At 37.6% G+C, this 26831-nt stretch overlaps 1 protein-coding gene across 2 annotated transcripts in view; it reads right to left on the reverse strand.

The window, feature by feature from the left end:
• The window catches only part of cntnap2a (contactin associated protein 2a), a 445145-nt gene that overhangs the window by 84853 nt on the left and 333461 nt on the right, over positions 1-26831 (reverse strand). For both annotated transcript variants that reach the window (XM_048174365.1, XM_048174366.1), the window contains exons 14-15: positions 19583-19739; positions 14881-15008 (exon numbers count right to left, since the gene is read on the reverse strand). In XM_048174365.1, the coding sequence (XP_048030322.1) occupies positions 14881-15008; positions 19583-19739 (285 nt within the window). The remainder of the gene's footprint in view (positions 1-14880; positions 15009-19582; positions 19740-26831) is intronic.

Below are 26831 nucleotides of genomic sequence, written 5' to 3' on the forward strand. Positions count from 1 at the left end.
AAGCTATAGTATCCAAACAATAGATCGTTTTGTATTTTTAACACTCAAAAAATAGAAACTCATTGCTGGATAAAAGCTTAACCCTTATATTATGTTTGGGGGTTAATATAACCTGCAACACGTTTTGGAGTTATCAGAAATACAGGTTATCTTAGGATGTTTTTCTTCAAATTGTGTGACTATTTCTCAGTTAGGGTCATAAACTTATCTGCAAAGTTTGGACACACTGAGATGTGGAATGTGTGTACAGTATTTCTATTGCAATTGTAATATTAGCATGTCTATTTGACTCATAATATCATGGTTAAGCACAAAAAAGGAGCGCGGCGTGCATGTGAACTGATCATCTCTTCTGCTTAACTAGTTACAATACTAAATGAATGAACATCAGAAGGTATGTTGAAAGATATAGTACAATGTACCGAAATCCACATGTCACATGTAATCAGTGTTTCAACCGCGGAAAGGCGTCAATAAAACAGCTTGTAAATAATGTCATATAATGTCACATTTACCTCAGAAAAGCCATTCAATGTTCAAAAACGTGTTCAAATGAACTTAGAGAGGAGCAATTTGCTAAATATATGCACTATATTGCGTACTCATTGTTTTTTACCTGTTCTTCAACTAATGTATGTTTGAACAGCCACCATTTAAATGTTTATATAAAAAATGAGTAGAAACATAATTATGTCATTAAAAATGTATTATAAAGTTGTTATAAAAACTTCCTTATGTGTAATTTAAATTTAAGTAGTTTACAGCATTAGTTGAGAGATTTTTTTTTTTTCTCTGGGGAAATTAACCATGTGCTGTACCTGATAGGCCCCAAATTAATCAATATTGAATCAAAGTTAATCAAATCGCAAATTTGTGAATCAATATCAAATCTAATTGTGAAATTTATGTCGGTGCCCAGCCCTAGACATTATATCACTAGCTGCTCTAGCTAGGATATCAACATGGCGGACTGTGTTTTGCTCACTCAGGGCGGGATCTATGCTAATAGGCCAGAGAGCGGACAGGGCTTGTCCTAATATGACATCACATTAGGCAGAAAACTGACAGTTCATTTTGAGACACTGTTTCTGATTTATGGGGATTATTAAAAAAGAAGTAGGTGGATTTTTACCATTATATGGTGGATGTTTACACATACTACGGATACACATTTATGTTCAAACACCATGTCAAATTTAATTTTGCATAATAGGTCCCCTTTAATGTTAAAGGTTTACTTTTTACCTGATTTTTTTTTTAATAGTGTGATTTTTGGTGAACCTGGAATATAACATTCATGACTTGCTTTCTTCCTGGGAACATAAAAGAATATATTTTGAATATACGTGATATTTTGAATGCCTTTACTGTTTTGTCAGTACAATCCAAGTCAATGGGGTCTGAATGTGTCTGTGCGTGTTAAGGTTATTTGTGCCACATAATCATCAGTGGCATTCATGCATCTACAACACAATTACGTTCCCATCTTATCGAACAAGACATTTGAACTGCAGCTGTGATGAGCGTTCACTTGACTCAGTGTTTCCATTTTTGTGTTTGCATCTGAGCATGAGCAGTCAAGGCAGTAAAGCCAAGCACTCAGCATGGGGTAAAGCAAAACACACACCAGTGTTTGATTCAACCCTCTTTCATAATTGCAGCCGTGTTGACGCCACAGTGGTGAGTGGGCACACATTAGACCACTCCTGTGCCGGATGGATGATCACAAGCTCTCTCGGGCCTATAATAAACAGTAGGCTCCATTGAGACCAAGCTCAAAGGCCAGTCTTCGTCACACACGCTTTATATTTGACATTTACTGAGACTCACTTGCTCTTTCTTTAAAGTCGACTTCCTCACTCTCTGTCTCTCTCTTTTAAAAGGCAAATGGAGTAGACAGCCCTACTACAGTATATCAACTGCATGAGCCACACTTGTAAATACAGCAGAGCAGTGGGGTGTCCAATGGCCCATATGGAGCACGGATTCATTGGAGGGTGGCAAGAAACATAACCCACCTTCCCTGCTGCTGCTGATGATAATAATTTACAAAATAATAATAATAATATATTAAAGTTTTTCAGGCCTGGAAATCACATATTTAGAGTAAATACATATTTAGAGTAAATACATTTTCAGTCTACTGTACAATAATTTACTACATTTATGTTCATTATCAATTTAATTTGTTTTAATAATAATAATAATAATAATAATTCCTTACATTTATATAGCACTTTTCTGGGCACTCAAAGCGCTTTACATAATGAAGGGGGAATCTCCTCAACCACCACCAATGTGCAGCATCTACCTGGATGATGCGACGGCAGCCATATTGTGCCAGAACGCCCACCACACACCAGCTTATTGGTGGAGAGGAGACAGAGTGATGAAGCCAATCAGTGTAAGGGGATGATTAGAAGGCCATGATGGACATAGGCCAATGGGCAAATTTGGCCAGGAGGTCGGGGTTACACCCCTACTCTTTTATTTATCATTCATTTATTACCATTAAAACTAATGTTAATAATGCAGATATGACTCTTTCTCCAATAAAAACTTATTTTGTGGATCAGCAGGTGCTTATGGGGCCATGAAGCACAGCAAAATTTTGAACCACTGGCCAATATGCAGTGTTTCCCTAGACTCCAATTCATTTTTTGACACTAATACCTGCCCCAAGGACGCTAAACAGGAATTATTAAAAGCCCACCTCAGACTTGGGACATGACCAAATCACAGTTTAGATTTTATTTTATTTTGATTTTATGGACACATCCCTGCAACAGATAAAGAAAAACTCAATATATCAACTCAAGAACAAAACTCCACACCTGAACCGATCAACACAACATTGCATTACAGGAACTGAACGTTATACTCACAAAGGGACAAACTCTAGATTTCCATGTTAGAACAAATGCTCAGACCTTACAGATGTTCCAATCTCAGGTCATATCCTGGCGGTCAGAAGGCATTAGATTCAGTTGTACTCAATGACATGGTGCTCTGACATTTGACTGACAGATCAGTAAGCAGGCCTGTTATTGACTCTCGGTGCTGTTACTCGCTGTCAATCTCCATGATATTCCTGTATGGAGACAGTTTTTTTCTAGTTTCTTCACAATATCAAATGTCTAGGTTTTTATCTAAAAAAGAAACTAAATTGAAGCTTCTGACTGTGGCCTATGTTGGAATCAACAACAACAGTTTAAGATACATATACTAACAGGGGCCAAAATGAACACTTAGCATAAGGCGGCCACTGACCAATGAATTTCCATGATTTTTTCTATACTCTGACTTATCAGTCTTAACAGCCATATGTTTATTGATATTTGACATGTACACCGATCAGGCATAACATTGACCACTGACAGGTGAAGTGAATAACACTGATTATCTCTTCATCACGGCACCTGTTAGCGAGTGGGATATATTAGGCTGCAAAGTGAACATTTTGTCCTCAAAGCTGATGTGTTAGAAGCTGGAAAAATGGGCAAGCGTAAGGATTTGAGTGAGTTTGACAAGGGCCAAATTGTGATGACTGGGTCAGAGCATCTCCAAAACTGCAGCTTTTGTGGGGTGTTCCCGGTCTGCAGTGGTCAGTATCTATCAAAAGTGGTCCAAGAAAGGAACAGTGATGAACCTGCGACAGGGTCATGGGTGGCCAAGGCTTATTGATGCATTATTTTGTATTGCGAATGTAACAGTAAAGTATTCACTTCTTTCTTACATACATTATACATGCACATACACTGTATATATAGCCATACACATACACTACACGACCATAAAGAAATATTTATGAATGGTAAATACAATGTGGCTAAAAGTTTATTTTGGACCCAACAAACTACCATGTCTCTTTGTTATAATTTAGCAGCCAAGGGACAAGGAGGAAAGAAAAGTTGTACCATCTTCAACAGATATCAAAAAATGCTAAAACAACCGGAGGCTATCTAATGTCTGGTGTATAGTGACACCAACAAGACACAAAGCTCTGGTCTGTCAGCTGGTACTGCTGTACTGTAAATGCAGCAAAATCTAAAGTCTTTCCCATCAAAGCAAGCTCTCCATGGTGAGCTCAAATCACTGTTTCTCCTTGCTCACCCCGAGGGCTGACCCAGCAGTGAAGTGAGCGAAGGGAACAATGTATTTTGCAGGTGTGAATGGTGCCATGTGTTTCTTTGGAGAGGTTTTCAACAGCATCCAGTGATGCCCTTTTGACAGGATCCAGGGACGTGTGAGGTCATTTTAGCCATAGAAAAATGTCTACTCCTTCCTTTATTTTCAGCCCAGTTGGTGAGGTGGTAGAGAAATCTCACATAGACAGAAAGAAAGTTTCCTGTTTGATATAAAGTCAAAATTTGTGCAAGCTCAAACATGTCTTTTCCTGATATTTTCCATTTGTTCTTACACACTAAAATGACCTAAAACTGGCCACAGAACATGGCTGGACAAGTCTGTGAAATCAAAAACATGTCATATTTTGAATATAAATTAATCGTGCCTGACTGGCCGGCTTGGAAATCATGACTTCAAACACTTTAAAGCTCTTATAAGACTCAATGAGGGATAATCTCAGCAGCAACACGTACAGTGCTCAAATCCAGCTAAACCCCAGAATTTGTTTTGTTGCTCATCTATTATTTGACAAGATATGTTGTGCTGCCAGTCCACCAGATGGCACCTTTACAATAGATGCCTGGATCAGAGGTCATTAAAAAGTGTTCACTCGTAGCACAGTGATGAATTGAGCAGAACAGTGTCAGATTTTTCCACTCGTCTCATTAACTATGATAGTTAACCTTTGTCTGGGTCTAGGGCAGGCGGACAGCAAGCAGTTGTAATCTAAATTACCCCATGAGCTCATTAATGTGAATGAAAATTGTTTGCACACAACCACAATAAAAAAAAAAAAAAAAATATTAAAAAAAAAAACTTGCGGTTTGATTGCCAAACTTTGGCAGTGCTAGAGAAACAAGCCCTCTGTGTTTACAGCAAAAAACATTGGCTAGTATTTTCCTTTATTTTGTATTTTCTAAAGAGGAGATGAACCCCTGCTGATTACACCCTATGAATGAGATGAAGTTTTTTTCATAAATTGCGACGCTGTCATTTGCTATCACAAAAGTTGATGTCAGATGTCAGGTGTACTTCTGTGTTGTTAGCAAGCACTTATTGAAACTTTTCTGTGTCAACAGCACTGAAGAGATGCTTTAAAACTGTGCGTCATAGATGAGTTCATTTCAGCTGGGTACATTGACAATAATTCATTTTAGCTTATTTTTTCCCCTCTGATGTTTAAGAAGTCTGCAGAATATTCTGTGACCTATAATGAAAATCATTTGTCATTCTAAATGTAAAATAAATAGGAATATATCTCTTATGCTCACCAAGGCTGCATTTATTTAATCAAAAATACAGTAAAAAAAAGTAATATTGTGAAATAGTATAACGATTTAAATGAACTCTTTTCTGTTTTAATATATTTAACCCTCTGGAGTCTGAGGCTGATTTGGGGCCTGGAGAAGTTTTGACATGCCCTGACATTTGTGCTTTTTTCAGTTGTTCATAAACATATTAATGGAAAAAGTGTCATTACACTGTATTCAGCACAAACTAGGCTACCATAATATGTGAGGAACATGTATGCACATGTTTGTGTTTTTGAAGGAATAATGTTTATGCGTGGTTATTGAAAAAACAAAAAACTTAAGTCACTGAAATAAGGCCAAAACAAGTATATTAAATCTGTGTTCACAAGACTTTTGGGTATTGGAGGTTGTAGACTAGAGTTTTTGCTTCAGAATTATGTAAAAATTATGCTGCCTACTCCTTCATATAAAACAATATATTGATTTAGTTTTTGTAAGACACTTTGTCAAGAAACACAGTATGCGTGGAGGCGTGAATCATCATGAATAATGGGTCATTTACACCTGAGAAGACAAAAGAATCGCATAAAGAACCTCTAATGGTGCTGCATAATAATGAGGCCTTCAGGTAGGCTGTGAAAAAACCCTCTGTAATCATGTCTCAGCTCAATTTAAAATAATGGTATTCTATTATATTCTTTAAAATATAATGTATTTCTGTGATGCAAAGAGTCTGACTATAGGTTTTTAGTTTAAAAACATGCACATTTGGAGAAATATTGATGGATTCTCATATGTTTATGTCAATTTTCTATACAGATGAGTTTATTCTATATTCATTGTCATCACTATGAGCGCTGGTGTTTTCAATTCATTCTTGCAGTCGGAGGGCGCTCTGTACACCTTTAGTCCACAAATCATTCTAAAGAAGAAGAGGACATTTTTTTAAAGATTCTTTGATGAATAGAAAGTTCAAAAGAACATTTATTTGAACTAGAAACAATGCAAAAGTCTTTCCTGTCACTTTTAATCAATTTAAACGTTTGAATGGTAATGTAGTTTGAACTGTATCTTTTTAAATGAACTGTATCACTGGATCTTGTTTTTCCTGGGCATTACTGGTAATTGTTACCCAAGACATAAGAGTACAAGTCTATATGATTTTCTAAAATAAACCTACCCTGAAAAATATTCACTGTAGTAAAACATGAAACAACTAACCCTGGTCCCCCTACAAACAATAATCATGTTAGTTTTGGGAAGAGTTCTCGCAAAAAATGAAAATTCTGTCATCATTTACTCAGTTGTGGGGCACCATTGACTTCCATAGTATTTTATTCCATACTACAGAAGTCAAAGGTGCCCCACAACTGTTTGGTTTCAAACATTCTTTAAAATATCTTCCTTTGTGTTCAGCAGAAGAAAGAAATTCATACAGGTTTGGAACAACAACTTGAGTTTAGAATTTTCATTTTTTTGGTGAACTATCCTTTTAAGTAAAGACAATTTTCAGGCTCACAACTATGTGTGGATTTCATCTGAATATACTGTACTTCCTGATAATGATACAAACATTGGGTTTCCTTTTCAGCTGGAGACAAAGAGATCTTTTATTATAATTCGCTTTCAGTGTCTGATAGACCTGAGGCTCAGAGCTATCTTTATAGATTTCACAAGTATTGCAAAAGTGACATCACCCCACAAATGCTACTTCCCAACTTTAACTGATCTTATACAGTCGGTTCAGGATACTTTCTGGGAATTTGGGCATACGACATCCCAAATTAGCCCCTCATTATTCTCCAGGTGCAAACCAATCATGAATGCATGAAAAACGGCACAGAGAACATCACCACGATCCAATGATTCAGTAACTAAGCAACACTGAACATCCTCATCGCTAATGATAATTTACTAGTCCATTTAGTTGGAATCAGTGCAACTATTTCTGATGAATCCTATTTTTTCTTCTACCTGCAGCTCTCCTGTTTGCATCATCTCTGGTTAAATACTAAGCTAGCAAAGTGAGAGATTGTGACTTCAGCTCATTTCATGGTATTTTGGGCAGAGGGAGGAGGGAATTGAGGAGACTTTTTTTTTTTCTTTTCTGAATGGCCGAAAGTATTTCCATCCCATAAGCCATTTTTTTTATAACTGCACCGGGACAATATGCTGCAGAATGTCAGGGTTCTTAACCGCATACTTCCAGTGGACATTTCGGAATGATAAATTGAGTCAAACTCAAGCTATTCAGAGTATCAAATCCTAATTTTGATAATTTTTGATCAAGACTTAATCATTAAACCTCTCACAGACGATGTCCCCAGTTACACAGTGTTAAACTCACATTTTAAACTGTGGCCATACAAATTTCATCCCATTTAGCCACAGTTGGTGCGTGACCAAAGGATAGGACTCCAGCCTGACCCCAAATTTAGGTTTTAACTGCAGCTAATACAACATTTTTGCAATGAAGATGGAACATCTTATGAGTGATCTCGCTCACTTAGCCATGAAATGTCTTGATGCAAACCAATTGCGGTGCAGTTATTCATGAGTCGCATAATTCTATTCTGAACATAAGCCTTATCAATCAAACATGAAAACTACTCAGATGTAAAATGTCTAATGCATCATAATGAAACGTATGTAATATTTTTCACATATCAGGGAATTGCCATCACATTGCCAATGGCACACTAATTTATAATTTCTACCAACTGCTTTGTTAGGCGGGGATATCATATTCCTTTATTACTGACAGGTTATCTATCTCAATTAATTTGCAAAGCAGCCAGTGGTCTGAAGTCACAGCACATCATAGCCAGGCAAGATGCATCATTAAATCATCATTTTGTTTGTTATCTTTATTCCGTCTCTCAGTTATTAATGAGTATTAATTATGCAAACCTGTCTGAAGATGATGGTGTATGTCCTACGCTGTGGCATAGCAACGGAGACTAATTGATTTGAGCGAATGAGAATAGATAATATAACTTATTCCAGATGAACAGTATATTTTTTTTTGTTTATACAGTCCAACATGCCAACTTCCAGTTCAGTCCAATGATGTCAGTTTGTGGATAATTCTGTTTGGTTTCACTAGCTGTGCAGAAATGACAGACTTGTCCTTTAAATGCCAGCTGCTTTTATTATGCATTTTTAAGTTCATGTGTGTATGCATACTGCCAGAGTACAAATGTCTCCACACTAAAATTTAAACACACTAGTATCAACTCTCCACTGCATAATACAAGAAAGCGAGAAAGCATAATACAAAGTATGTCCACCTCAAAGGATTACCAGATACTGTGCATACAATGAAACACTAGCCACTAACAGAAACAAGCATTTTGAGGCATTTTTCAGTATTGCTAAAAAAGGTTAGTTCACCCAAAAAAATGAAAATTCTGTCATTAATTACTCACCCTCATGTCGTTCCAAACCTGTAAGACTTTTATTCATCTTTGGAACACAAATGAAGATCTTTTTGATGAAATCTGAGAGCTTTCTGTCCCTCCATTGACAGCTATATGACTACCACTTTCATAAAAGTGGTTCATAAATAGATTGTAAAACTAATCCATATGAATTGAGTGGTTTAGTCAAAATGTTCTGAAGAGACACAATCACTTTATATGATGAACAGATTTAATTTTGGCTTTTTTTCACACATAAACATTCTTCAACTCACACATCAGTTATGTAAACGGAAGCTCAAGCATGTTTGGTTGACGTGCAAGAATCAATGAGGTTCATTCTCGTGTGTTACGCAGCATGTTTGAGCTTCCGCAAGAGGTTTGTTCTCGCATGTGAAGCGGCTGAACATTTGTTTATGTTCGCTGATCAATGTTAATATTTGACCCTGGACCACAAAACCTGTAACAAGGGTCATTTTTTATTTATTGAAGCGGAATAAATAAGCTTTCCATTGATGTATGATTTGTTAGGATAGGACAATATTTGGCCGAGATACAACTAGTGCTGGGTGGTATGACCAAAAATTTATATCACGGTATTTTTCAAAATTATATCGGTTTCACGGTATATGACGGTATTTTTTTCCCCTATGTATGACCGTTATGTATGAGCGTTAACCACATTTTCTACTGATTGAGAGAGGAAATACTCCAGTAGATTGACTAAGAATGCCCTGTTTTACTGTCATGATGAGTGAATATTGTAGAAAAATTCCACACTAGAGTTAATACAGGTTTACAAAGCCCCACAAAATGATGCTGTGGGGAGACAACAACCAATAAAACACAAACCTGCAACACTCATTACAGACACATGAATATTAAAATATGACCATGGAGATAGAAAAAAAAAAGTTGAGGGCACCTTAAGCATTTTAAAAATCTAACACTTTATAAAAACAAACTGCCAAAAGAGGGAGAAACATGTTGAGTAACCTCTGAGAAGCCTATCTGAATTTGTGTCTTTGGTTATGGATAGTGTTTTGTAATATAACAATTTTCTATCCATACAGAGGAGGCATAGGCTACTTGAAATGTATTGAAATTATAAGGCATCTTTGAGTAAACTTCGAGTATCATTTGAGTATCTGATTGCTGGGCCGAGTGTCCTGGTTTTCGGTAATCAAAATATGGTCACCCTAATATAATGTGATCCATGTGGAGAACGTTGATAATCTCAAAACGGCGCTGCGCGCAGAAACCGCTCTATCTCGCGCGCCGCGTGTAGTTTGAATTCTCCGCTGTAATCAAGGGCTAAATCCGAAATTGCCCCCTATAACCTCAAATAGGGGATTATTTGAGGCGACAGCCATTTGTAGTGGTGTCCAAAACCATAGTGGACGTTATTGAGTGCACTCATTCAATCTCACATTGCACCGCAATAATGAGTGTACAGCCGATGTACACACAACGGCTGTCCGAATTCACTCACTCATTTTCATTCACTCTTTCAAGTGAACAATATAAGTGGATAACGTAGGGAATAGTGAATGAGGCTTTAGGGGGTGATTTCGGACTTAACATAGGCTGTGATGCGTCACTTTCCCGCCGAAAGCGTGCTCCCTCAGCTGGACTGAGTGGCAAAAGAACCTTCTGCGTGACTGGATTTAATAGGGGAAACTGCGAAAACGCGAGTAAAACTAACGAATTACACTAAAGGTTGGAATTGAATGTGTTCCTTACAACTTGTCAAATAAACCTAACGTTAATCCTTGGATATTGACATGCAGCCTGGAATCGTGTTTCCTGACATTTATATGTGCCTGATTTCGATGGCGGGGAGACACATAAAGCAAATATGCCTGTGAATATTTTATATAACTACAATATCGGTAGGTTTAAATCCACGTAATCACTTATATCAAAGTTATATCGTCATATTGTCCAGCCCTAAAACATATATAGTTTTTATAGTATAGTTTTTGTCAGTGTTGTTTATTGAAAAACACCCAATTATGCAGAATATAAGATGGGAAATATTTAATTGATGAGTTGTCAACATAATAGGCCTATATAACAATACAATATATACGGTATGATTTTACCTCAAAATCCAACAATTTGACACAAAATGATGACTGCAAATCCATGTTTCTCTGCCTGGAGTCCACTGTTTCTGTGAATTGCAGTGATCCATTTGCTTTTTTCCCTGTTGCGTTCTGCAGTTTTTAAATATATACCTCAGGTTTTGTGTCAAAGCTATTTGTACAGTCAATCACAAAGCTCTTTCCCATTTTGGATGTGTTTTGTGTGTTTTTCGCGACATTCACGCTGAAAACCAATGCTGCCGCTCAGTCTTTTGCCACTCAGTGAGCGTGACCGCAGTCGTAACGGTCGACGGTGACGTCACGTGCATACCCTCTATATGAGTGACACGTCTTGTGTTATTCTATAGTCTTTGATACCGCCCAGCACTAGATACAACTATTTGAATGTCTGGAATCTGAGGCTGCAAAAAAAAAAAAAAACTAAATATTGAGAAAATCACCTTTAAATTGTCCAAATGAAGTCCTTAGCAATGCATATAACTTATTTTGATATTTTGATATATTTACAGTAGTAAGTTTACAAAATATCTTCATGGAACATGATCTTTACTTAATATCCTAATGATTTTTGGCATAAAAGAAAAATCAATAATTTTGACCCATACAATGCATTGTTGACTATTGCTACAAATATACCCGTGATGGCCGACCGTCTGCTTGGTGTGCCACAACCCTTACAGGCTGCAAACAGACTCTCCAAATATTAAACAACACATAGACATATACAGAGATCCATTAGGAGCAAGCAAAGACTTTCAGTGAAAAAGTATCTGAAACGATCTCAAGTTTGATTTCTGAACCAAAAAGACTGGACCGTAATAAAGCTGCACTGGTTTCTCATATTATTTTCACATTAAGGCTCCTAACCACATTGGCATTCAGTCTGTGCATCCAATTACCTAATTTTGAGACTTCGCAGTAAATAAATAATGAGTGTAAAAATAAACAAGTCTTTAGGGGATTACTGGACCCATGCTAGACGGCATCTGCAGACTTGAGCAGAAACCCAACAGCGGTGAAACCACCATTATGCAGTGAAACACACCACAAGCCCAGAGGGGCCTCGTGGGTGGGGTGTAGACTGTCCAGAGGCCTATAACTTTCTTCTTGTGCACATGCAGGTGGCTAAGAGCAACATTTATATGCAGCATTACCATAGAAAGCTGGCGTACTGCATTAATGCACTGCTGGTCTGCTCTCTTCCTACCCCAGCCCTGAATAAATGAAGAAATGAATAAATAATAGCAGTCTCAGCCCTGTGTGGTGGTGGGCACTAGCCATGATTCTTGGGACCCCCTGACGAGTATTGATTATATTTCGAGACCAGAGTTGCAGTATTTTAAAAGTGGCTCCATGCAGTTTACAGCTGATGATTGGCACATATAACTGTGCAATTGAAATAAAGAATTTCATCTCATGATTTGCAGTACCCTTATTATCGGGACTGTTCTCCTGGTGTCATTTGGGTATAAATGCTTTGATCAAAGGCACAAAGGCAATCTTAACAATTCCAGTTTGCCGAGGTTCAGCGGACAAATTTGAGATGTACTTACAATCTCTGATCACATACTTTAATGGCTTATTTTCCATTCAAATGATCTGCAATAAATTGTCCAGGACTAGTGTACTACTTATATATCCAAGACACAAATATTACATTGTAAAGGTGCAGGACATGAGACACAGATGTGAGCTGTGACTTTACAATAAAATGAATAAATAAACCAATATGTAGCAAACATTATCAGCGTTGAACTGGAAAGATTATTTTCACATTTGTAAATATGAACTAATATACACTACTGTTCAAAAGTTTGGGATCGGTAAGAATTTTTAAAAAAATATTTTTAAAAGAAGTGTCTTATGCTCACCCAAGTTGCATTTATTTGATCCAATGTACAGTAAAACAGTAATATTGTGAAATATTATTACAATTCAAAATAACAGTTTTCTATTTGAATATATTTTAAAATATAATTTATTCATGTGATTGCAAAGCTGAATTTTCAGCATCATTACTCCAGTCTCACGATTGTTCAGAAATCATTGCAATATACTGATTTGCTGCTCAAGAAACATTTATTATTATTAATGTTGAAATCAGTTTCCACAATTTTTTTCAGGATTGATGAATAGAAAGCTCAAAATCACAAAAAAAAAATCACATCATTCTGTAATTAATCACAATTAATCGCACCTAACATTAAAATTTGTAATATATTTTTATATTGTAATACATATTTTCACTCTAAACTAATGTAGAAACAACAAAGGAAATATATTTTGAATATACGTTTAATGACAACTTCACTAAGTGAACTTAAAACAATCTTCACATAAACCCATTATAAAAAATGTCACATTTTGATGTGCCTTTAATATATTGTGTTGTATATAGTGTATATAATATTTGTAACATTGTCAGCTCTCTCTCGGTTTGAATGCGAGCTGCCTCTCAGTTCATTTTTCTCTCTAACTTTATTTTGCCATTCATTTTCATAATAAATACGAAAATTCATTAAATATTAAAAATTAGTTAAAATATTTGTATACGACGATCGATCCTCTCCATAAGTCAGTATTACAAGTATTTACACTTATTTCTGTACTTAAACTTGTGTCTCTTAATCATTGAGACAAGCACGTTACTGACCAGGGCTGCGTTTCCCAAAAGCATCGTAAGCTTAAGTTGATCGTAGCTCCATTGAAACCAATGGAGCTACGATCATCTTAGGCTTACGATGCTTTTGGGAAACGCTACCCAGAGCAAAAACAGGGAGCCAGATGGAGCTTGAAACACGCAAGCGTCATGCGCATCATGCCCATCAGCCTCCCAAAGAGAAACCCACAAAGGTGAGCGTGCTTCTCTTTGGGAACGATATAATGTCACTCTATGGATGATTTGTGAACATAATTATTCCATTTCACCTCTGCCAGGATACAAAACAGAAATGTCCATATGTTCCCCAAGTATATGTCCAGCAGTTGGAAGAACCTGATGAAAACCACCCTAAGGAGCAAGAGAACCGAACAACCGGACAAACAGCTTCCAGTCACAGGTGTGTGGAAACAATAAGATAAAAAACTGAGGAAAAAAAACACTGGACGCACTTGTCTAACAGGTGAGTATAATCGAATGCACCTGATCTAAGTAATAAGCCAGATGCAATTAACAGGAATAATGAGGCATAAAAATGCATCATTTCACATGGTGATGATGGGGAGGGATGGCTCTGTATTTTACCCTTGGGTTCTCTGTTTCGCTCTGGTGAAACTTGTGCATTTATAATTGACACACACACACACAAAAATAAAATAAAAATAAAAAATGAAGCTAGTTTTAAAGCACTACCTCATTTGTGACTTTAGTGTACTTCACAATTGCTTAGAGAGAAAAACAGACGAATATTTATGAATATATGGCAAGCTGGCTGTTGACACCAATTTAAAAAAAAATGAGTGGCAGGGGGTCTCTGTGGGGTGTAATGTTGATTGAAAAGCTTTGATTTGGAGTTCACAGCTACAGGACTTTTACACTGGAGACATCTATGGTCCTGTGTCCTTTTACAGAGAGCTTCAGACAATGGGCTGACCTTGAAATAGTGCTAAACGTCTATTTAAAGAAGATGCCATTAAAATAAATCCTTTGGCAATACAGATTATTACAACATATGTCAAGAGCGGAAGGTTTTTAATTGCAAGGACATTTTGTGAAGGCATCAAAGTTTCATAGAAAATTTCATACACAGTAACTACCAACACACCTGCTTTCACATATTGCAAAGAAAAAAAACAAAACAAAACAAAAACAAACAAACAAACAGAAGTGCTTGCATATATTATGTATTTTAACCAAGCATTAAAACTACATAATTAGTCATCCAAGTACAGCTATTCATGTATCAATCCACATGAGCTGTATTCTTGTGAGATGAAGCTGGATATTATTTAAGGAGAAAGAAATAGACTCACGGTCTCCATGGCAACGGAGAGGTCCCACAGTCAGCTTGGCCTCTGAGCCGGGTCGATTTGTGTCCCCGACAGCCACTTGGCTGACCGGTAAGTGGTCTTTATACACCAGAAGCCCGGAATCATCCCTCCTACCAAACAATGCAATTCTTAATAAAATGTAAAAAACATTTCTTCTTATCTGCTCACAATATTACACTGACATATCATAATACTAAACCTTATTAATTAACTCATTACCTTATCTAATAAACTCATTAAAGCTTTAATAAGCAACATGTTTGTTTTCTCTCAAAAGCAGCCTTCTGACACTGATGACTAGCTGTTTAATTACAGCAATACAATTTGTTTAATCAGTGAAAACACTCACTTCATGTATTTTGCGAAATTAATAAACATTAGCGAACACATACACAAATAAAGCTCACAGGTACATGAAGCAGGGCACTATGTGTGCATTATTTTAATGCCACCATCTATCACGTTGCCAATGCAACTGCAAAAGTCATTTAAAAAACAATTATGTATTGCAAACCTGTAGAGAAAAAAAAAAATCAACAATGTGGTTGGGAATGAAATGTGCCGCTTTGAAATCCAATGTCCTAATTTGTATCCATTATGCATGGTGGTTCAGTTTGCTTGGGGTTTATGACAAGTGGCGAGAGCATCGCAATAACCCGCTGTCCATCTGTGCATGGGCCATTAACACATATTACTGTGTTCAGCTAAACCAGAAACAGAAGAGGCAAACTCTGCCGTTCCAACAGCGTAATTGTATAAATATTCACAAAATGTATCAAAAAAGAAATCCATCAGGAAAACACAAATATTAGTGTGACTCCACTCACTGACTGAGGCTATGTTTACCTTAAGAATACAGTATTAAGAGATGATTTCAAAGATCACGCAATGAAACCTGTGCAAACAAACACAATGTACATTATACAAACACACATTTATCCAGGGGCACATAAAGTCTGTTTGGTTATTACTTTCCACCAATCCATCCAATACACTCCCTGCAGAGCGTCAATGGTTGCAAATATCTGACAATCTCTAGCTGTTACAAGACCTAGTGAGCTGCCTTTTAAGGGGCTATTCACACAGTGTTTTTGCGTTTAAAAATGCGAGATGCAGCGCAGTAGAATAATTTTAAAAAGAAAGGTCTACAGACACATTTTGTAAAAAGATGAACTTATTTTAACTTCATTTTTGGGACCGTCGTGTCATGCGTTAGATGCTGTAAAGGACGTAAAATGTGAGACGCAGGTGCAGCAGTCAAACACATCCATCTAATGCATATTTACATAGAAAAACATTGGACATTCAGCGCAGTGGGATGCAAAAATGTTGTGTAAACGGCACCTAATGCTGCAACCTAATTGTCATGGACCCTTATAACTGAGCGATTTAGGGTGTGTTCACACTTGTAGTTGGTCCGGACCAAAAAAGAAAATGATAGAATTAGTCCTGGTTCGCTTCATTTTTAAGACAGAACATAAAGATACAAAACACAAAAGGCTTTTATGGTGTATATTTTGAAATGGAACTTAAATGTGCCCTAGAACTTTAAAAAAAAAAAAAATGTAATATAAGTCTAAGGTGTCCCCTGAATGTGTCTGTGAAGTTTCAGCTCAAAATACCCCATAGATTTTTTTAAATTCATTTTTTTAACTGCCTATTTTGGGGCATAATCAGAAATGAGCCAATTCAGGGTGTGTGGCCCTTTAATTCTCGTGCTCCACGCCCCAAGAGCTCGCGCTTGCCTTAAACAGCATAAACAAAGTTCAAACAGCTAATATAACCCTCAAAATGGATCTTTACAAAGTGTTTGTCATGCAGCATGTGTAATCGCGTAAGTACAGTGTTTATTTTGATGTTTACATTTGATTCTGAATGAGTTTGAGGCTATGCTCCGTGGCTAACGGCTAATGCTACACTGTTGGAGAGATTTATAAAGAATGAAGTTGTGTTTATGAATTATACAGACTGCAAGTGTTTAAAAATGAAAATAGCGACGGCTCTTATCTCCGTGAATACAGTAAACGATGGTAACTTTAACCACATTTAACAGTACATTAGCAACATGCTAATGAAACATTTAGAAAGACAATTTACAAATATCACTAAAAATAACATGTTATCATGAATCATGTCAGTTATTATTGCTCCATCTGCCATTTTTTGCTATTGTCCTTGCTTGCTTACCTAGTCTGATGATTCAGCTTTGCACATCCAGACGTTCTGCCCTTGTCTAATGCCTTTCATCCAGATGTTAATACTGGCTGCCCTTGTGTAATGCCTCAATCATGGGCTGGCATATGCAAATATTGGGGGCGTACACCCCGACTGTTACGTAACAGTCGGTGTTATGTTGAGATTCGCCTGTTCTTCTGAGGTCTTTTAAACAAATGAGATTTATATAAGGAGGAGGAAACAATGGAGTTTGAGACTCACTGTATGTCATTTCCATGTACTGAACTCTTGTTATTTAACTATGCCGAGGAAAATTCAATTTTTGAATCTAGGGCACCTTTAATAAAAATCCAAAACAATGCTGTGTGCTGGGCTAAATGTGCTCATTGTATGCGTACATTTGATTGGGATTTTCTCCAGCTAAGAACTCACAAAGAGCTTATAAAATATGTAAAGGACTCAAACCAGTGTCAGGAATTCCTCATTTGCACACAAACAAAGATCTGCTTCATGGAAGCGTTTTGATGCCTGTATCGAACTGTAATGGGCAACGTAGCTCCTATGATGACAAAAAACAGGTATGCTTGAGCATTCTGTCATTTTTAGGGTTGCAACTCATGACATCACGTAATGGTTCATTTAGATGTCTTCGGTCCATGTTGGATTCATATTTCAGGAAAACAGCAACAAAGTTCATTTAGGGAAGTTCATTTCATTTTTAATGTTCCCACCTCTTTAGAGGTCTCGATCCGCTTGTTTGCACCAGTGTTCACACTTTTTCAAATGAACCGCACTAACAGGGCAATCGCACCATTTTAATCTAAACAAACCTGCCAGTGTGAACACAGTGTGAACACATTAACTCATAATTATCTTTGAGTTAATTAATAATTTAATTAATAATTATCTAATTTAAGCATGAATTCATTTTTATGAGTGCACCCATACTGTAAAGTGTTATCGCATCATTTCTAGTTTTCATTTAAGTTTTTTTTACTTTTATTTTTTCAGCTTTGCTTAAATTATTGAAAAATGATTTTTTAATAGTTTTTAAGTTTTAGTTAACAATAACAACACTCTCTCTAAAGTCTCAAACTCATTTTTTTGGATATTTTTTCCAGTGTTTGCGTAGTTTCCATTTTACCCAGATTGTGAGTCAGACATAACAGTTATTTATCACGGGCTTTTTGCTGTCAAATTGGTGCATCTTCGGTAAAATACAGGTTTGTGCACTGCAAAAAATGCTATTCTTATTTAGATTTTTTGTCTTGTTTCCAGTCCAAATATCTAAAGATTCTTAAATCAAGAAGCATTTTCTAGACAAGTAAAAATTTTTGTCTTGTTTTCAGAAAAGTCAAGATTAAGTGAGTTTTTCCTTAAAACAAGCAAAATAATCTGCCAATGGGGTAAGCAAAATAATCTTATGTTACGTTAACGTTACGGTGGAAACAGGACAACAGAGACTGGTTGATTACACTTGAATTTCTTCTAAATGTTTCATTTTTACTTTTAATATTTGTTAAACGAGCTTAAATATATAAAATATGATCAAAAATAAAGGAATTATCATTTATCATACCAGTGGTTGTGTGGAGTACTTAAAAAAAAGTTTAGAGGATTTAAGTTAATCCGTAAACATTAATTCATGTATGAAGTAAAAGAAAAAAATAAGCTAGTATTATAGTAAAAATGAATCAACCCATTATGCTGGGTTAAATAAACAACCCAAATTGCCAAGTAAAATTAACACAACATGTGTTCTGTCCTATATTTAACCAGCCCTTGGGTTAAAAACAACCCAAATTTCCATAGCAGTTAGATGTGGGCACACACTGTAAAAAAATAAAACTGAGAAAACTTAAAAGTTTAAGGCAATCAGCTGCAGCTGCATATCTTACAGTTTGTGCCCACATCTAACTGCTATGGAAATGGATATACTAACAACTTCTACGATTGAGTTTATTGTGTTAAGATAGATTGTTTCTCTCTCTGTTGTTTAACAGCTGACTGACATTAACAGCTAACATATAAAGACCCATTAGAAAGGATGTAAATTAACGTGTCTCAAAGCAATACATACCCCACATGCATTACAGACAATTGTATGAGGGTGCCTGACAAATGACCTTGTTCCCCTCCTCTGCAATATCGCCCACAGCTCTCTTTAGTAATAAAGCCACCAAACACACCAGCCAGAGCTTTTGTTGATGGAAATATCAGAGTTCGGCTCTACTCAAACTTCTTTATCAACGCAATCTGTTTGCCATTTGCACAAGCATTGAGGTCGAGACAACCATGTCACGCAGCAGACACCGTTATTTAATGAATACAGAGAGACAATAAGGCAGATGGGAACACGACTTGCTTGTCTCTTACAAGTTTCATTGGTGGGCTAAGAAGGTCAGTAACTTGCAAATAGCAACTTAATCTAAAGCTCATAATTAGCTGCCAGATTTGGAAATCGCCATGGAAACAGCATTTTGCAACTCACATAAATGTGGCTACTTACCACTGCTTCTGGTCGGCATCACAGTTGCAGTAGTATTTGGAGTCGGTGCAGTTGCGCTCAATGCCACATGCACATTTCTGAATGCCAGGCGCAGAGCCGCCCCAGTAAAAGTGCTTCTCGCTACCGCGGCCGACCCACCATGTGTAAGGAGTTCCATCTGTAAACACAAAAAGAAAATAGAAAGTGCACCATTTAAATTAATCATGTATTTATTTTAACAGATTAACAATTAAATATTAAGTGAAATATTATGTTAATGAGAAGACCATCACAGAACTTCTATGGCAGGCCAGTGACAAACCATCTTGGCTCCATCCATCCATCCATCCATCCATCCATCCAATTGACAGCCCAAATATTTTTCATAAAATTCTTTTAGGGTGCGTTCACACTTGTCATGTTTGGTTCGATTAAAACGAACCCTGGTGCGATTGCTCGGATAGTGCGGTTCATTTGAACATATGTGAACGCTGCCATCCGAACCCTGGTGCGCACCAAACAAGCGGACCGAGACCGCTGAAAAGATGGGTCTCGGTCCGCTTCCAAACGAACTCTGGTGCGGTTCGAATGATATATGAATGCAACACGGACCAAAGACATGTAACCGAACCAAAAACAGGAAGACGAGACACTAAAAAGGACAGAATCCTCACGCATGTCGGTTTTTCTTGTCATAGTCTTGAGTTTGCCCATCAAAGGCATCAGACGCGCGTCTCCACGCAGCAGATCGTTTGTGTGTGTGACGGATGGATTCCCGCCGCTGTTTTGACTACTTTACACATTTTATAAACTCTTCACGAGTTACCAGCTGGCCAAAATACAATCATATGCAGGCTACGCCTTGCTACGCACACATAACGAGCGCATTTACCTCAGCACACAGTATTGTTTTGGATGTTCGGTAAGTTCCCTCTCAAAATAGGCAATACGTCATAAAATCCGACCAATCACGTTGTGAATGTATCCCTATGCCTTAAGGTTCAGTATCTTTTGGTTCGGTGATAAAATTGCCAATGTGAACGCTAACCGGACCAGGACTAAATGTTTTTTTTTCTTCTTTGGTCCAGACCAAATGAACCAAACGAACCAAACGAACCAAACTACAAGTGTGAACGCACCCTTAGTCTTCTTGAAGGAACTTCTCACACTTCAAAAATAAATAAAATGAAATCAAACAAACAGCTACAATATATAACAAATGTAAATGAATTCTAAGAAATCTTTATTGTCTATGGATGATTCATGAAATAAACTCTTAAAATTAGTCTGTAACTTAGTCTGAAATAAATAATAAACAATAATAGAAGCAATACTATGAATGTTTTAAAATTCAGCACAACCAGCACAGAATAAAATCAGTTTAACTATAAAAGATTTTCAGTTTCAAAGTTGAGTAAAAAGGATGTAAAGGTCAAGTAAGCCTTCTGAGTCAAGGACATTCTTGTTTAAATAAATCTATTTTGTTCTTTAAAAGCTGCCATTTACACAAATCATGCATACACTAAAAAAGCATCTATCCTTGTTCCAATTCTACCACATTTACATCACATATAACATTTAGTCATTTAGCAGAAGCTTTTCTCCAAAGCGACTTACAAATGAGAACAGTAGAAGCTATCAAATCAACATGAGTACAATAGTATGTAAGTGCTGTGTCAAGTCACAGTTTCATCAGTAAAATGCTCGTAGCAAGGATTTTTTTTAATATAATACACAAATAGATGGAAAAAGAATAGAAATCGAAAAAAAGAAAATAAATAAAAAGTAAGTGCTACTATTACTGGGTCAAGTATTGACGAAAAAGATTTGTCTTTAGCAGTTTTTGAAAATGGCTAAAGACTCAGCATGGCAGGTCATTCCACCAGCCAGGAACAGACCCGGAGAAGGTCTGTGAGAGTGATTTTGTGCCCCTTTGGAATGGCACCACAAGGCACCGTTCACTTGCAGAACGTAAGCTTCTGGAGGGCGTATAAGTCTGAAGTATTGAGTTTAGGTATAGTGGTGCAGAGCCAGTGGTTGTTCTGTAGGCAATCATCAGAGCCTTGAATTGGATGCGAGCAGCTATTGGCAGCCAATGCAAACTGATGAAGAGTGGTGTGACATGCACTCTCTTCGGTTCATTAAAGACCAGTCTTGCTGCAGCATTCTGGATCAGTTATAGAGGCTTGACAGTGCATGCTGGAAGGCCAGCCAAGAGAGCATTACAATAGTCCAGTCTGGATAGAACAAGAGCTTGGACAAGAATTTGGGTGGAATGCTCCAATAGGAAGGATCTAATCTTCCTAATCTTGTACATACACATTTATTCATTTGGAAGATGCGTTTATCCAAAGTGATTTTAAAAAGTCCGTAATTGCAGGTTTATTTTTATAAGTTCATAAGTTCATGCATTCCATGAGTATCGAACCCATGACCTTATCGTAGCTAGCGCCATGCTCTACTGTTTGAACAGCTACAGAATCTACCACAGGACTGAATCTCTGAACAGCTGTTTGATGGCTGCTTATAACATGCAGACAACAGTAATTACAGTGCTTGAGATTTGAAGAGTGCTTTGCAGTCTAGCCCACAGATACGAGCACTAATTCCCTCTGTGTGTAAAGACAAAACACGCTCAAAAGGATTAACACTTGGCTCTTTGGGAGCGCACACTGTGCTCTAGGGGCTACTGGACTGCCATTCTCAAGCGCTGATGTGCGTGCAAATGCCTACATCTGCATGCAGAGAAGGAAGCAAAAACAATCCAAACACAGTGTAGAGCTGGAAAGTGAGCTAGAGGCAAACATACACACAAGCTTGTGACTACAGCACACACATGTATGCGTACATACACGCAGTTAGGCAGAAATCGCACACTGTCTTTCATGGCAAAACAATAGTTTGCTAATTTACTTCATTAACCAGCAGAGATGAATCACAGATGGATGCTGCAACTGTTTGAAAATCATTGGAACTTCACAATCATTTAGAGATGAAAAACACTATTTCAGCAGATGACACAATTCTGGTTGATGTCGTCAATTATGCAAGAGTCTAATTACTTAAAACAAGCTTTATTCCGCAAGGGCGGCTCCGGGGGAAATACGAGTAAAATGTGCTGTGTGATGGAGCTCCATACAAATGCTTGATGTGTGATTACATCTCCAGCCTTCCATTAAAAGAGAGAATGTGCATTGTTGTAGCAAAGTCAATCTTGTCATCGAAATTAATCATGGATATCTTTATTTATGGTTTTGGATTTCTCAAACCACAAAAAGATACATTGTGATGATATTTAAATGATTCAAATAAAACATACTGTTGACAAAAATATGAAGAGAAAGCCATATTACAGTTTTTTTCAATGGCTAACAAACGTTTACCAATACTTAACCCTCTGGAGTCTGAGGCTGATTTGGGGCTTGGAGAAGTTTTGACTGCCCTGACATTTGTGCTTTTTTCAGTTGTTCATAAACATATAAATGACAAAAGTGTCATTACACTGTATTCAGCACAAACTAGGCTACAATAATACGTGAGGAACATGTATGTACATGTTTGTATTTTTGAAGGAATAATGTTTATGCGTGGTTATTGAAAAAACAAAAACTTAAGTCACTGAAATAAGGCCAAAAAAAGTATATTAGATCTATGTTCACAAGACTTTTGGGTATTGGAGGTTGTAGACTAGAGTTTTTGTTTCAGAATTATGTAAAAATTATGCTGCCTACTCCTTCATATAAAACAATATATTGATTTAGTTTTTGTAAGACACTTTTTGTCAAGAAACACAGTATGCGTGGGGGCGTGAATCTGCGTGAATAATGGACCATTTACACCTGAGAAGACAAAGGAATCACATAGTAATGACCTGAAATGACTTGCATATTAATGAGGCCTATCAGTCAGGTAGGCTGTGAAAAAAACCCTCTGTAATAATGTCTCAGCTCATCATAAACAGCAATACTGTGAAATATTATTACAATTTAAAATAATGGTATTCTATTATATTCTTTAAAATATAATGTATTTCTGTGGTGCAAAGTGTCTGAACAATTATGTTACCTCTATGGCATTTCATATAGGCTTTTAGCTTAAAAGCATGCACATTTGGAGAAATATTGATGGATTCTTATATATTTATGTCAATTTTCTATACTGAGAAATAATATTTATTGTGGTGGATACTGTGTTTTTAATTCATACTTGCAGCTGGAGGGCGCTCTTTACACCTTTAGTCCACAAATTCATAATATAAAGAAGAAAAGGAACTAGGAACTAATGGCATGTCTTCTAGAGATCGCTAACCATTGCTTTAACATCCAAATAAACACTTTTCAAGACAATAAATACACTATTGAGACGTTGAATGCATGTATTGCCTCTGAATTTGCGTCTGAATAGCGCTGGCTCCGTGGGCGTGGCCGCATTAGCGGATAATGAGCTGAATCACAGACTTCTGACATGGCTCTGTTTTCATACAGATTACATAAACACAGAATGTTTGTTTTCGATTTGATTTGCACGATTTAAAACCTGACATTTCAACATTTCTTTAGACGCAAGTGTAATTTTTTTTGTCATTAGTATTCATAAGTTACAGTTCATTTTCTGAGAACTATCAGATTGGACTTCGTTCAGAGGGAGAGGAGAGATCTCCTGTTCTCATGTTAGTTTTCTTTATTTTACAAAAAGCACAACATTGTGTTTTTACTCTGAGTGTACACAAATAAAAGAAGATATTCTATAGTTTCAATTGATATATTACTTATGTCTCTATGACAAGAAATGAAGGAGTATTTTAAGTCTGTTTTGCTGCAATGTGAAAAAAACCCTGCAAAACGCGCCGGCACGTTTTCAGACCTCAGGGAGTTAAAGTACTTTTTCTAAACTCTTAACACAGCAACACACCTACATCACACAATTAGCCAAATAGTTAATTTTCTGGCCAAAACCATATTTTGTTAAATAAACACAAACTCTACATTTCAAAATGCTAAAAACCCTTTTTAACACAAACTAACTCTATCAAAACACAGCAAACCTGATTCAAAATAGAGTCGTTCTGTCAACACTAGCATTAGTTTTCTATCCAACATGAACATATAGTCAATCAAAGCGCAGTTGATTGACTATATGTTGATGGCATTATGAAAACTGCATTACTTGTCATGTTTCAGTTCTACATGCATAAAATATGAAATCCATAGTTTTTAAAATTCAGTTTCCTTTTACTGCAGTAAAAGTATAATACATGTAAGCCATTCTACATTTTTGGTTGAGTGTTGAATGTGTGCATTCTTGGCAACAGAAGTGATTCATTATTTTATGGAATGTGCAGTAGAAAAAGAGAAGAAGAAGAAGAAGAAAGTAACAGAATTGCTCAGGGCAGCTACTGGTCAAATGAGTCCCCTATGCAGAACTTCAGTGTTTCCCTTGGTTGAAATCTCTTTCTGGGGTTGAGTGTGTGGTGTTGATGGTGCTCCCATAGAGGGTGGGATGGTGCCCCCTTGGTAGCTAGTGCCCTATGCAGACCACATATTTTGTAAATATGGAACAGTGGTAGTGGAATCGTTGTAGTAAAATTATTTTGAAAACGACATGAATTGTGTTAATGGTATGGCCACAACAGACGGATGTTCTGCTAAATGTGTTTAGAGTTTTGAAAATGTGACTAGAGAATGGACAAATGTATGTTAGCAATTGAAAAAAACGTCTCAGTTATGAATATAACCTTAGTTCCCTGAATGGGGAACGAGACGCTGCATAGTCGCTATGGGAACGCCTCTGCATGATTGCGTCATGAAGCACTTATGAAATCAGTCCAATGGGGTGACGGAACATCATAGGTGGGTGACGTCACTGACCAGGAACTATAAAGCCTACCCGAAAACACCCTCATTCAGCTTCTGAATGACCGTTTGTGTGAAGCCGAGGCGCACAACTCACAGTAACACCCGCGCCCCTGAAGTGGAGCTGAGGTCTAGTTCATAAACCCCATGAATATGAGCGGTGAGGACCAGCCTGCCGCATCACCAACATTTTGCCATATTCCTCGTAGAGTGGGCTAACAGCCAAATGTGAAGGCTGACCAGCCGACTCATAAGCCAGTGAGATGGCCTCGAACACCCACTTGCTCGTTCTCTGCTTGGATGCAGGGTACACTTTTTAGGTGACCCAAACATACAAAGATTTGCTTAGACTTAGTCCACATAGCATAGCTCTGTGGTAATAAGCATCCAGTGCTCAAACTAGGCACAGCAGATAAGCTTTTCCTGGTCTGACGTCATAAATGGAGCAGGACAGAAGGCCTGCAGTACAATAGGTCTCACAGTATTAGTGAGGACCTATGCAAATTTGAGGCAAGATGGAAATACCGACAGGGATTGAATGTCTCCAATTCGCTTGAGAGATGTAATAGCAAGGAGGAACACTGTCTAAGTATGAGAAATTCTCTGGAATCTCTTCAATAGGCTCGAAGGGGGCCACAGAAAGGCCTTGTAACACAGCCAAAAACCCAAGCCGTACTCTCGTGCAAACTGTAGGTCTAAGCCTCAAAGTGCCACGGAGATAACGAGTGATAAGCGGGTGTCCCCCCAAAGATACTCCACTGAAAGGAGCGTGGTAAGCAGCTAAGGCCGCCAGGTACACCTTTAACGTGGAGGGGGATAACCCTGAAGAAAATCTTTCCTGCAGGAATTCCAGTACTGCGCTAACCGGGCAGTTGACTGGATCCCACTGGTGATTTTCACACCAAGAAGTGAAAAGTCTCACTTCAAGGCGTAGAGTTTCCTCGTGGAGGGAAGAATGGATTGGAGAATGGTCTCAACAACCTCAGCTGAGAGACTGGAATCGATGAGCTGTGCCCCCTCAGAGGCCACACCCACAGTTTCCATAACTCCGGGCGGGGGTGCAATATTAGACCGCCCGCCTGAGAGAGAAGGTCCTTCCTGATCGGAATCTCTATCAGAGACCCGTCGAGGAGAGATACCAGGTCTGAGAACCATACTCGAGCCGACCAGAATGGGGCTACTAATAGCAGACTGGCCCCGTCCCGGCAAACTCTCTCCAGAACTCCCGGGATCAGCGCAATTGGGGAAATGCGTACAGCGGTAGCCTCAGCCACGGCTGTACCATAGTGTCCAGCCCAAGAGGTGTTGGGTTTGACATTGAGAACCACAGTGGACAGTGAGTTGTCTCTCGAGACGCAAACAGATCCACTTGGGCTTCGCCGCAGTTCTCCCATAAGAGAACTTTCTCTCCATTCCCC

The sequence above is a fragment of the Megalobrama amblycephala genome, linkage group LG22 (genome assembly GCF_018812025.1).
Source record: "Megalobrama amblycephala isolate DHTTF-2021 linkage group LG22, ASM1881202v1, whole genome shotgun sequence".
Lineage (NCBI taxonomy): Eukaryota > Metazoa > Chordata > Actinopteri > Cypriniformes > Xenocyprididae > Megalobrama > Megalobrama amblycephala.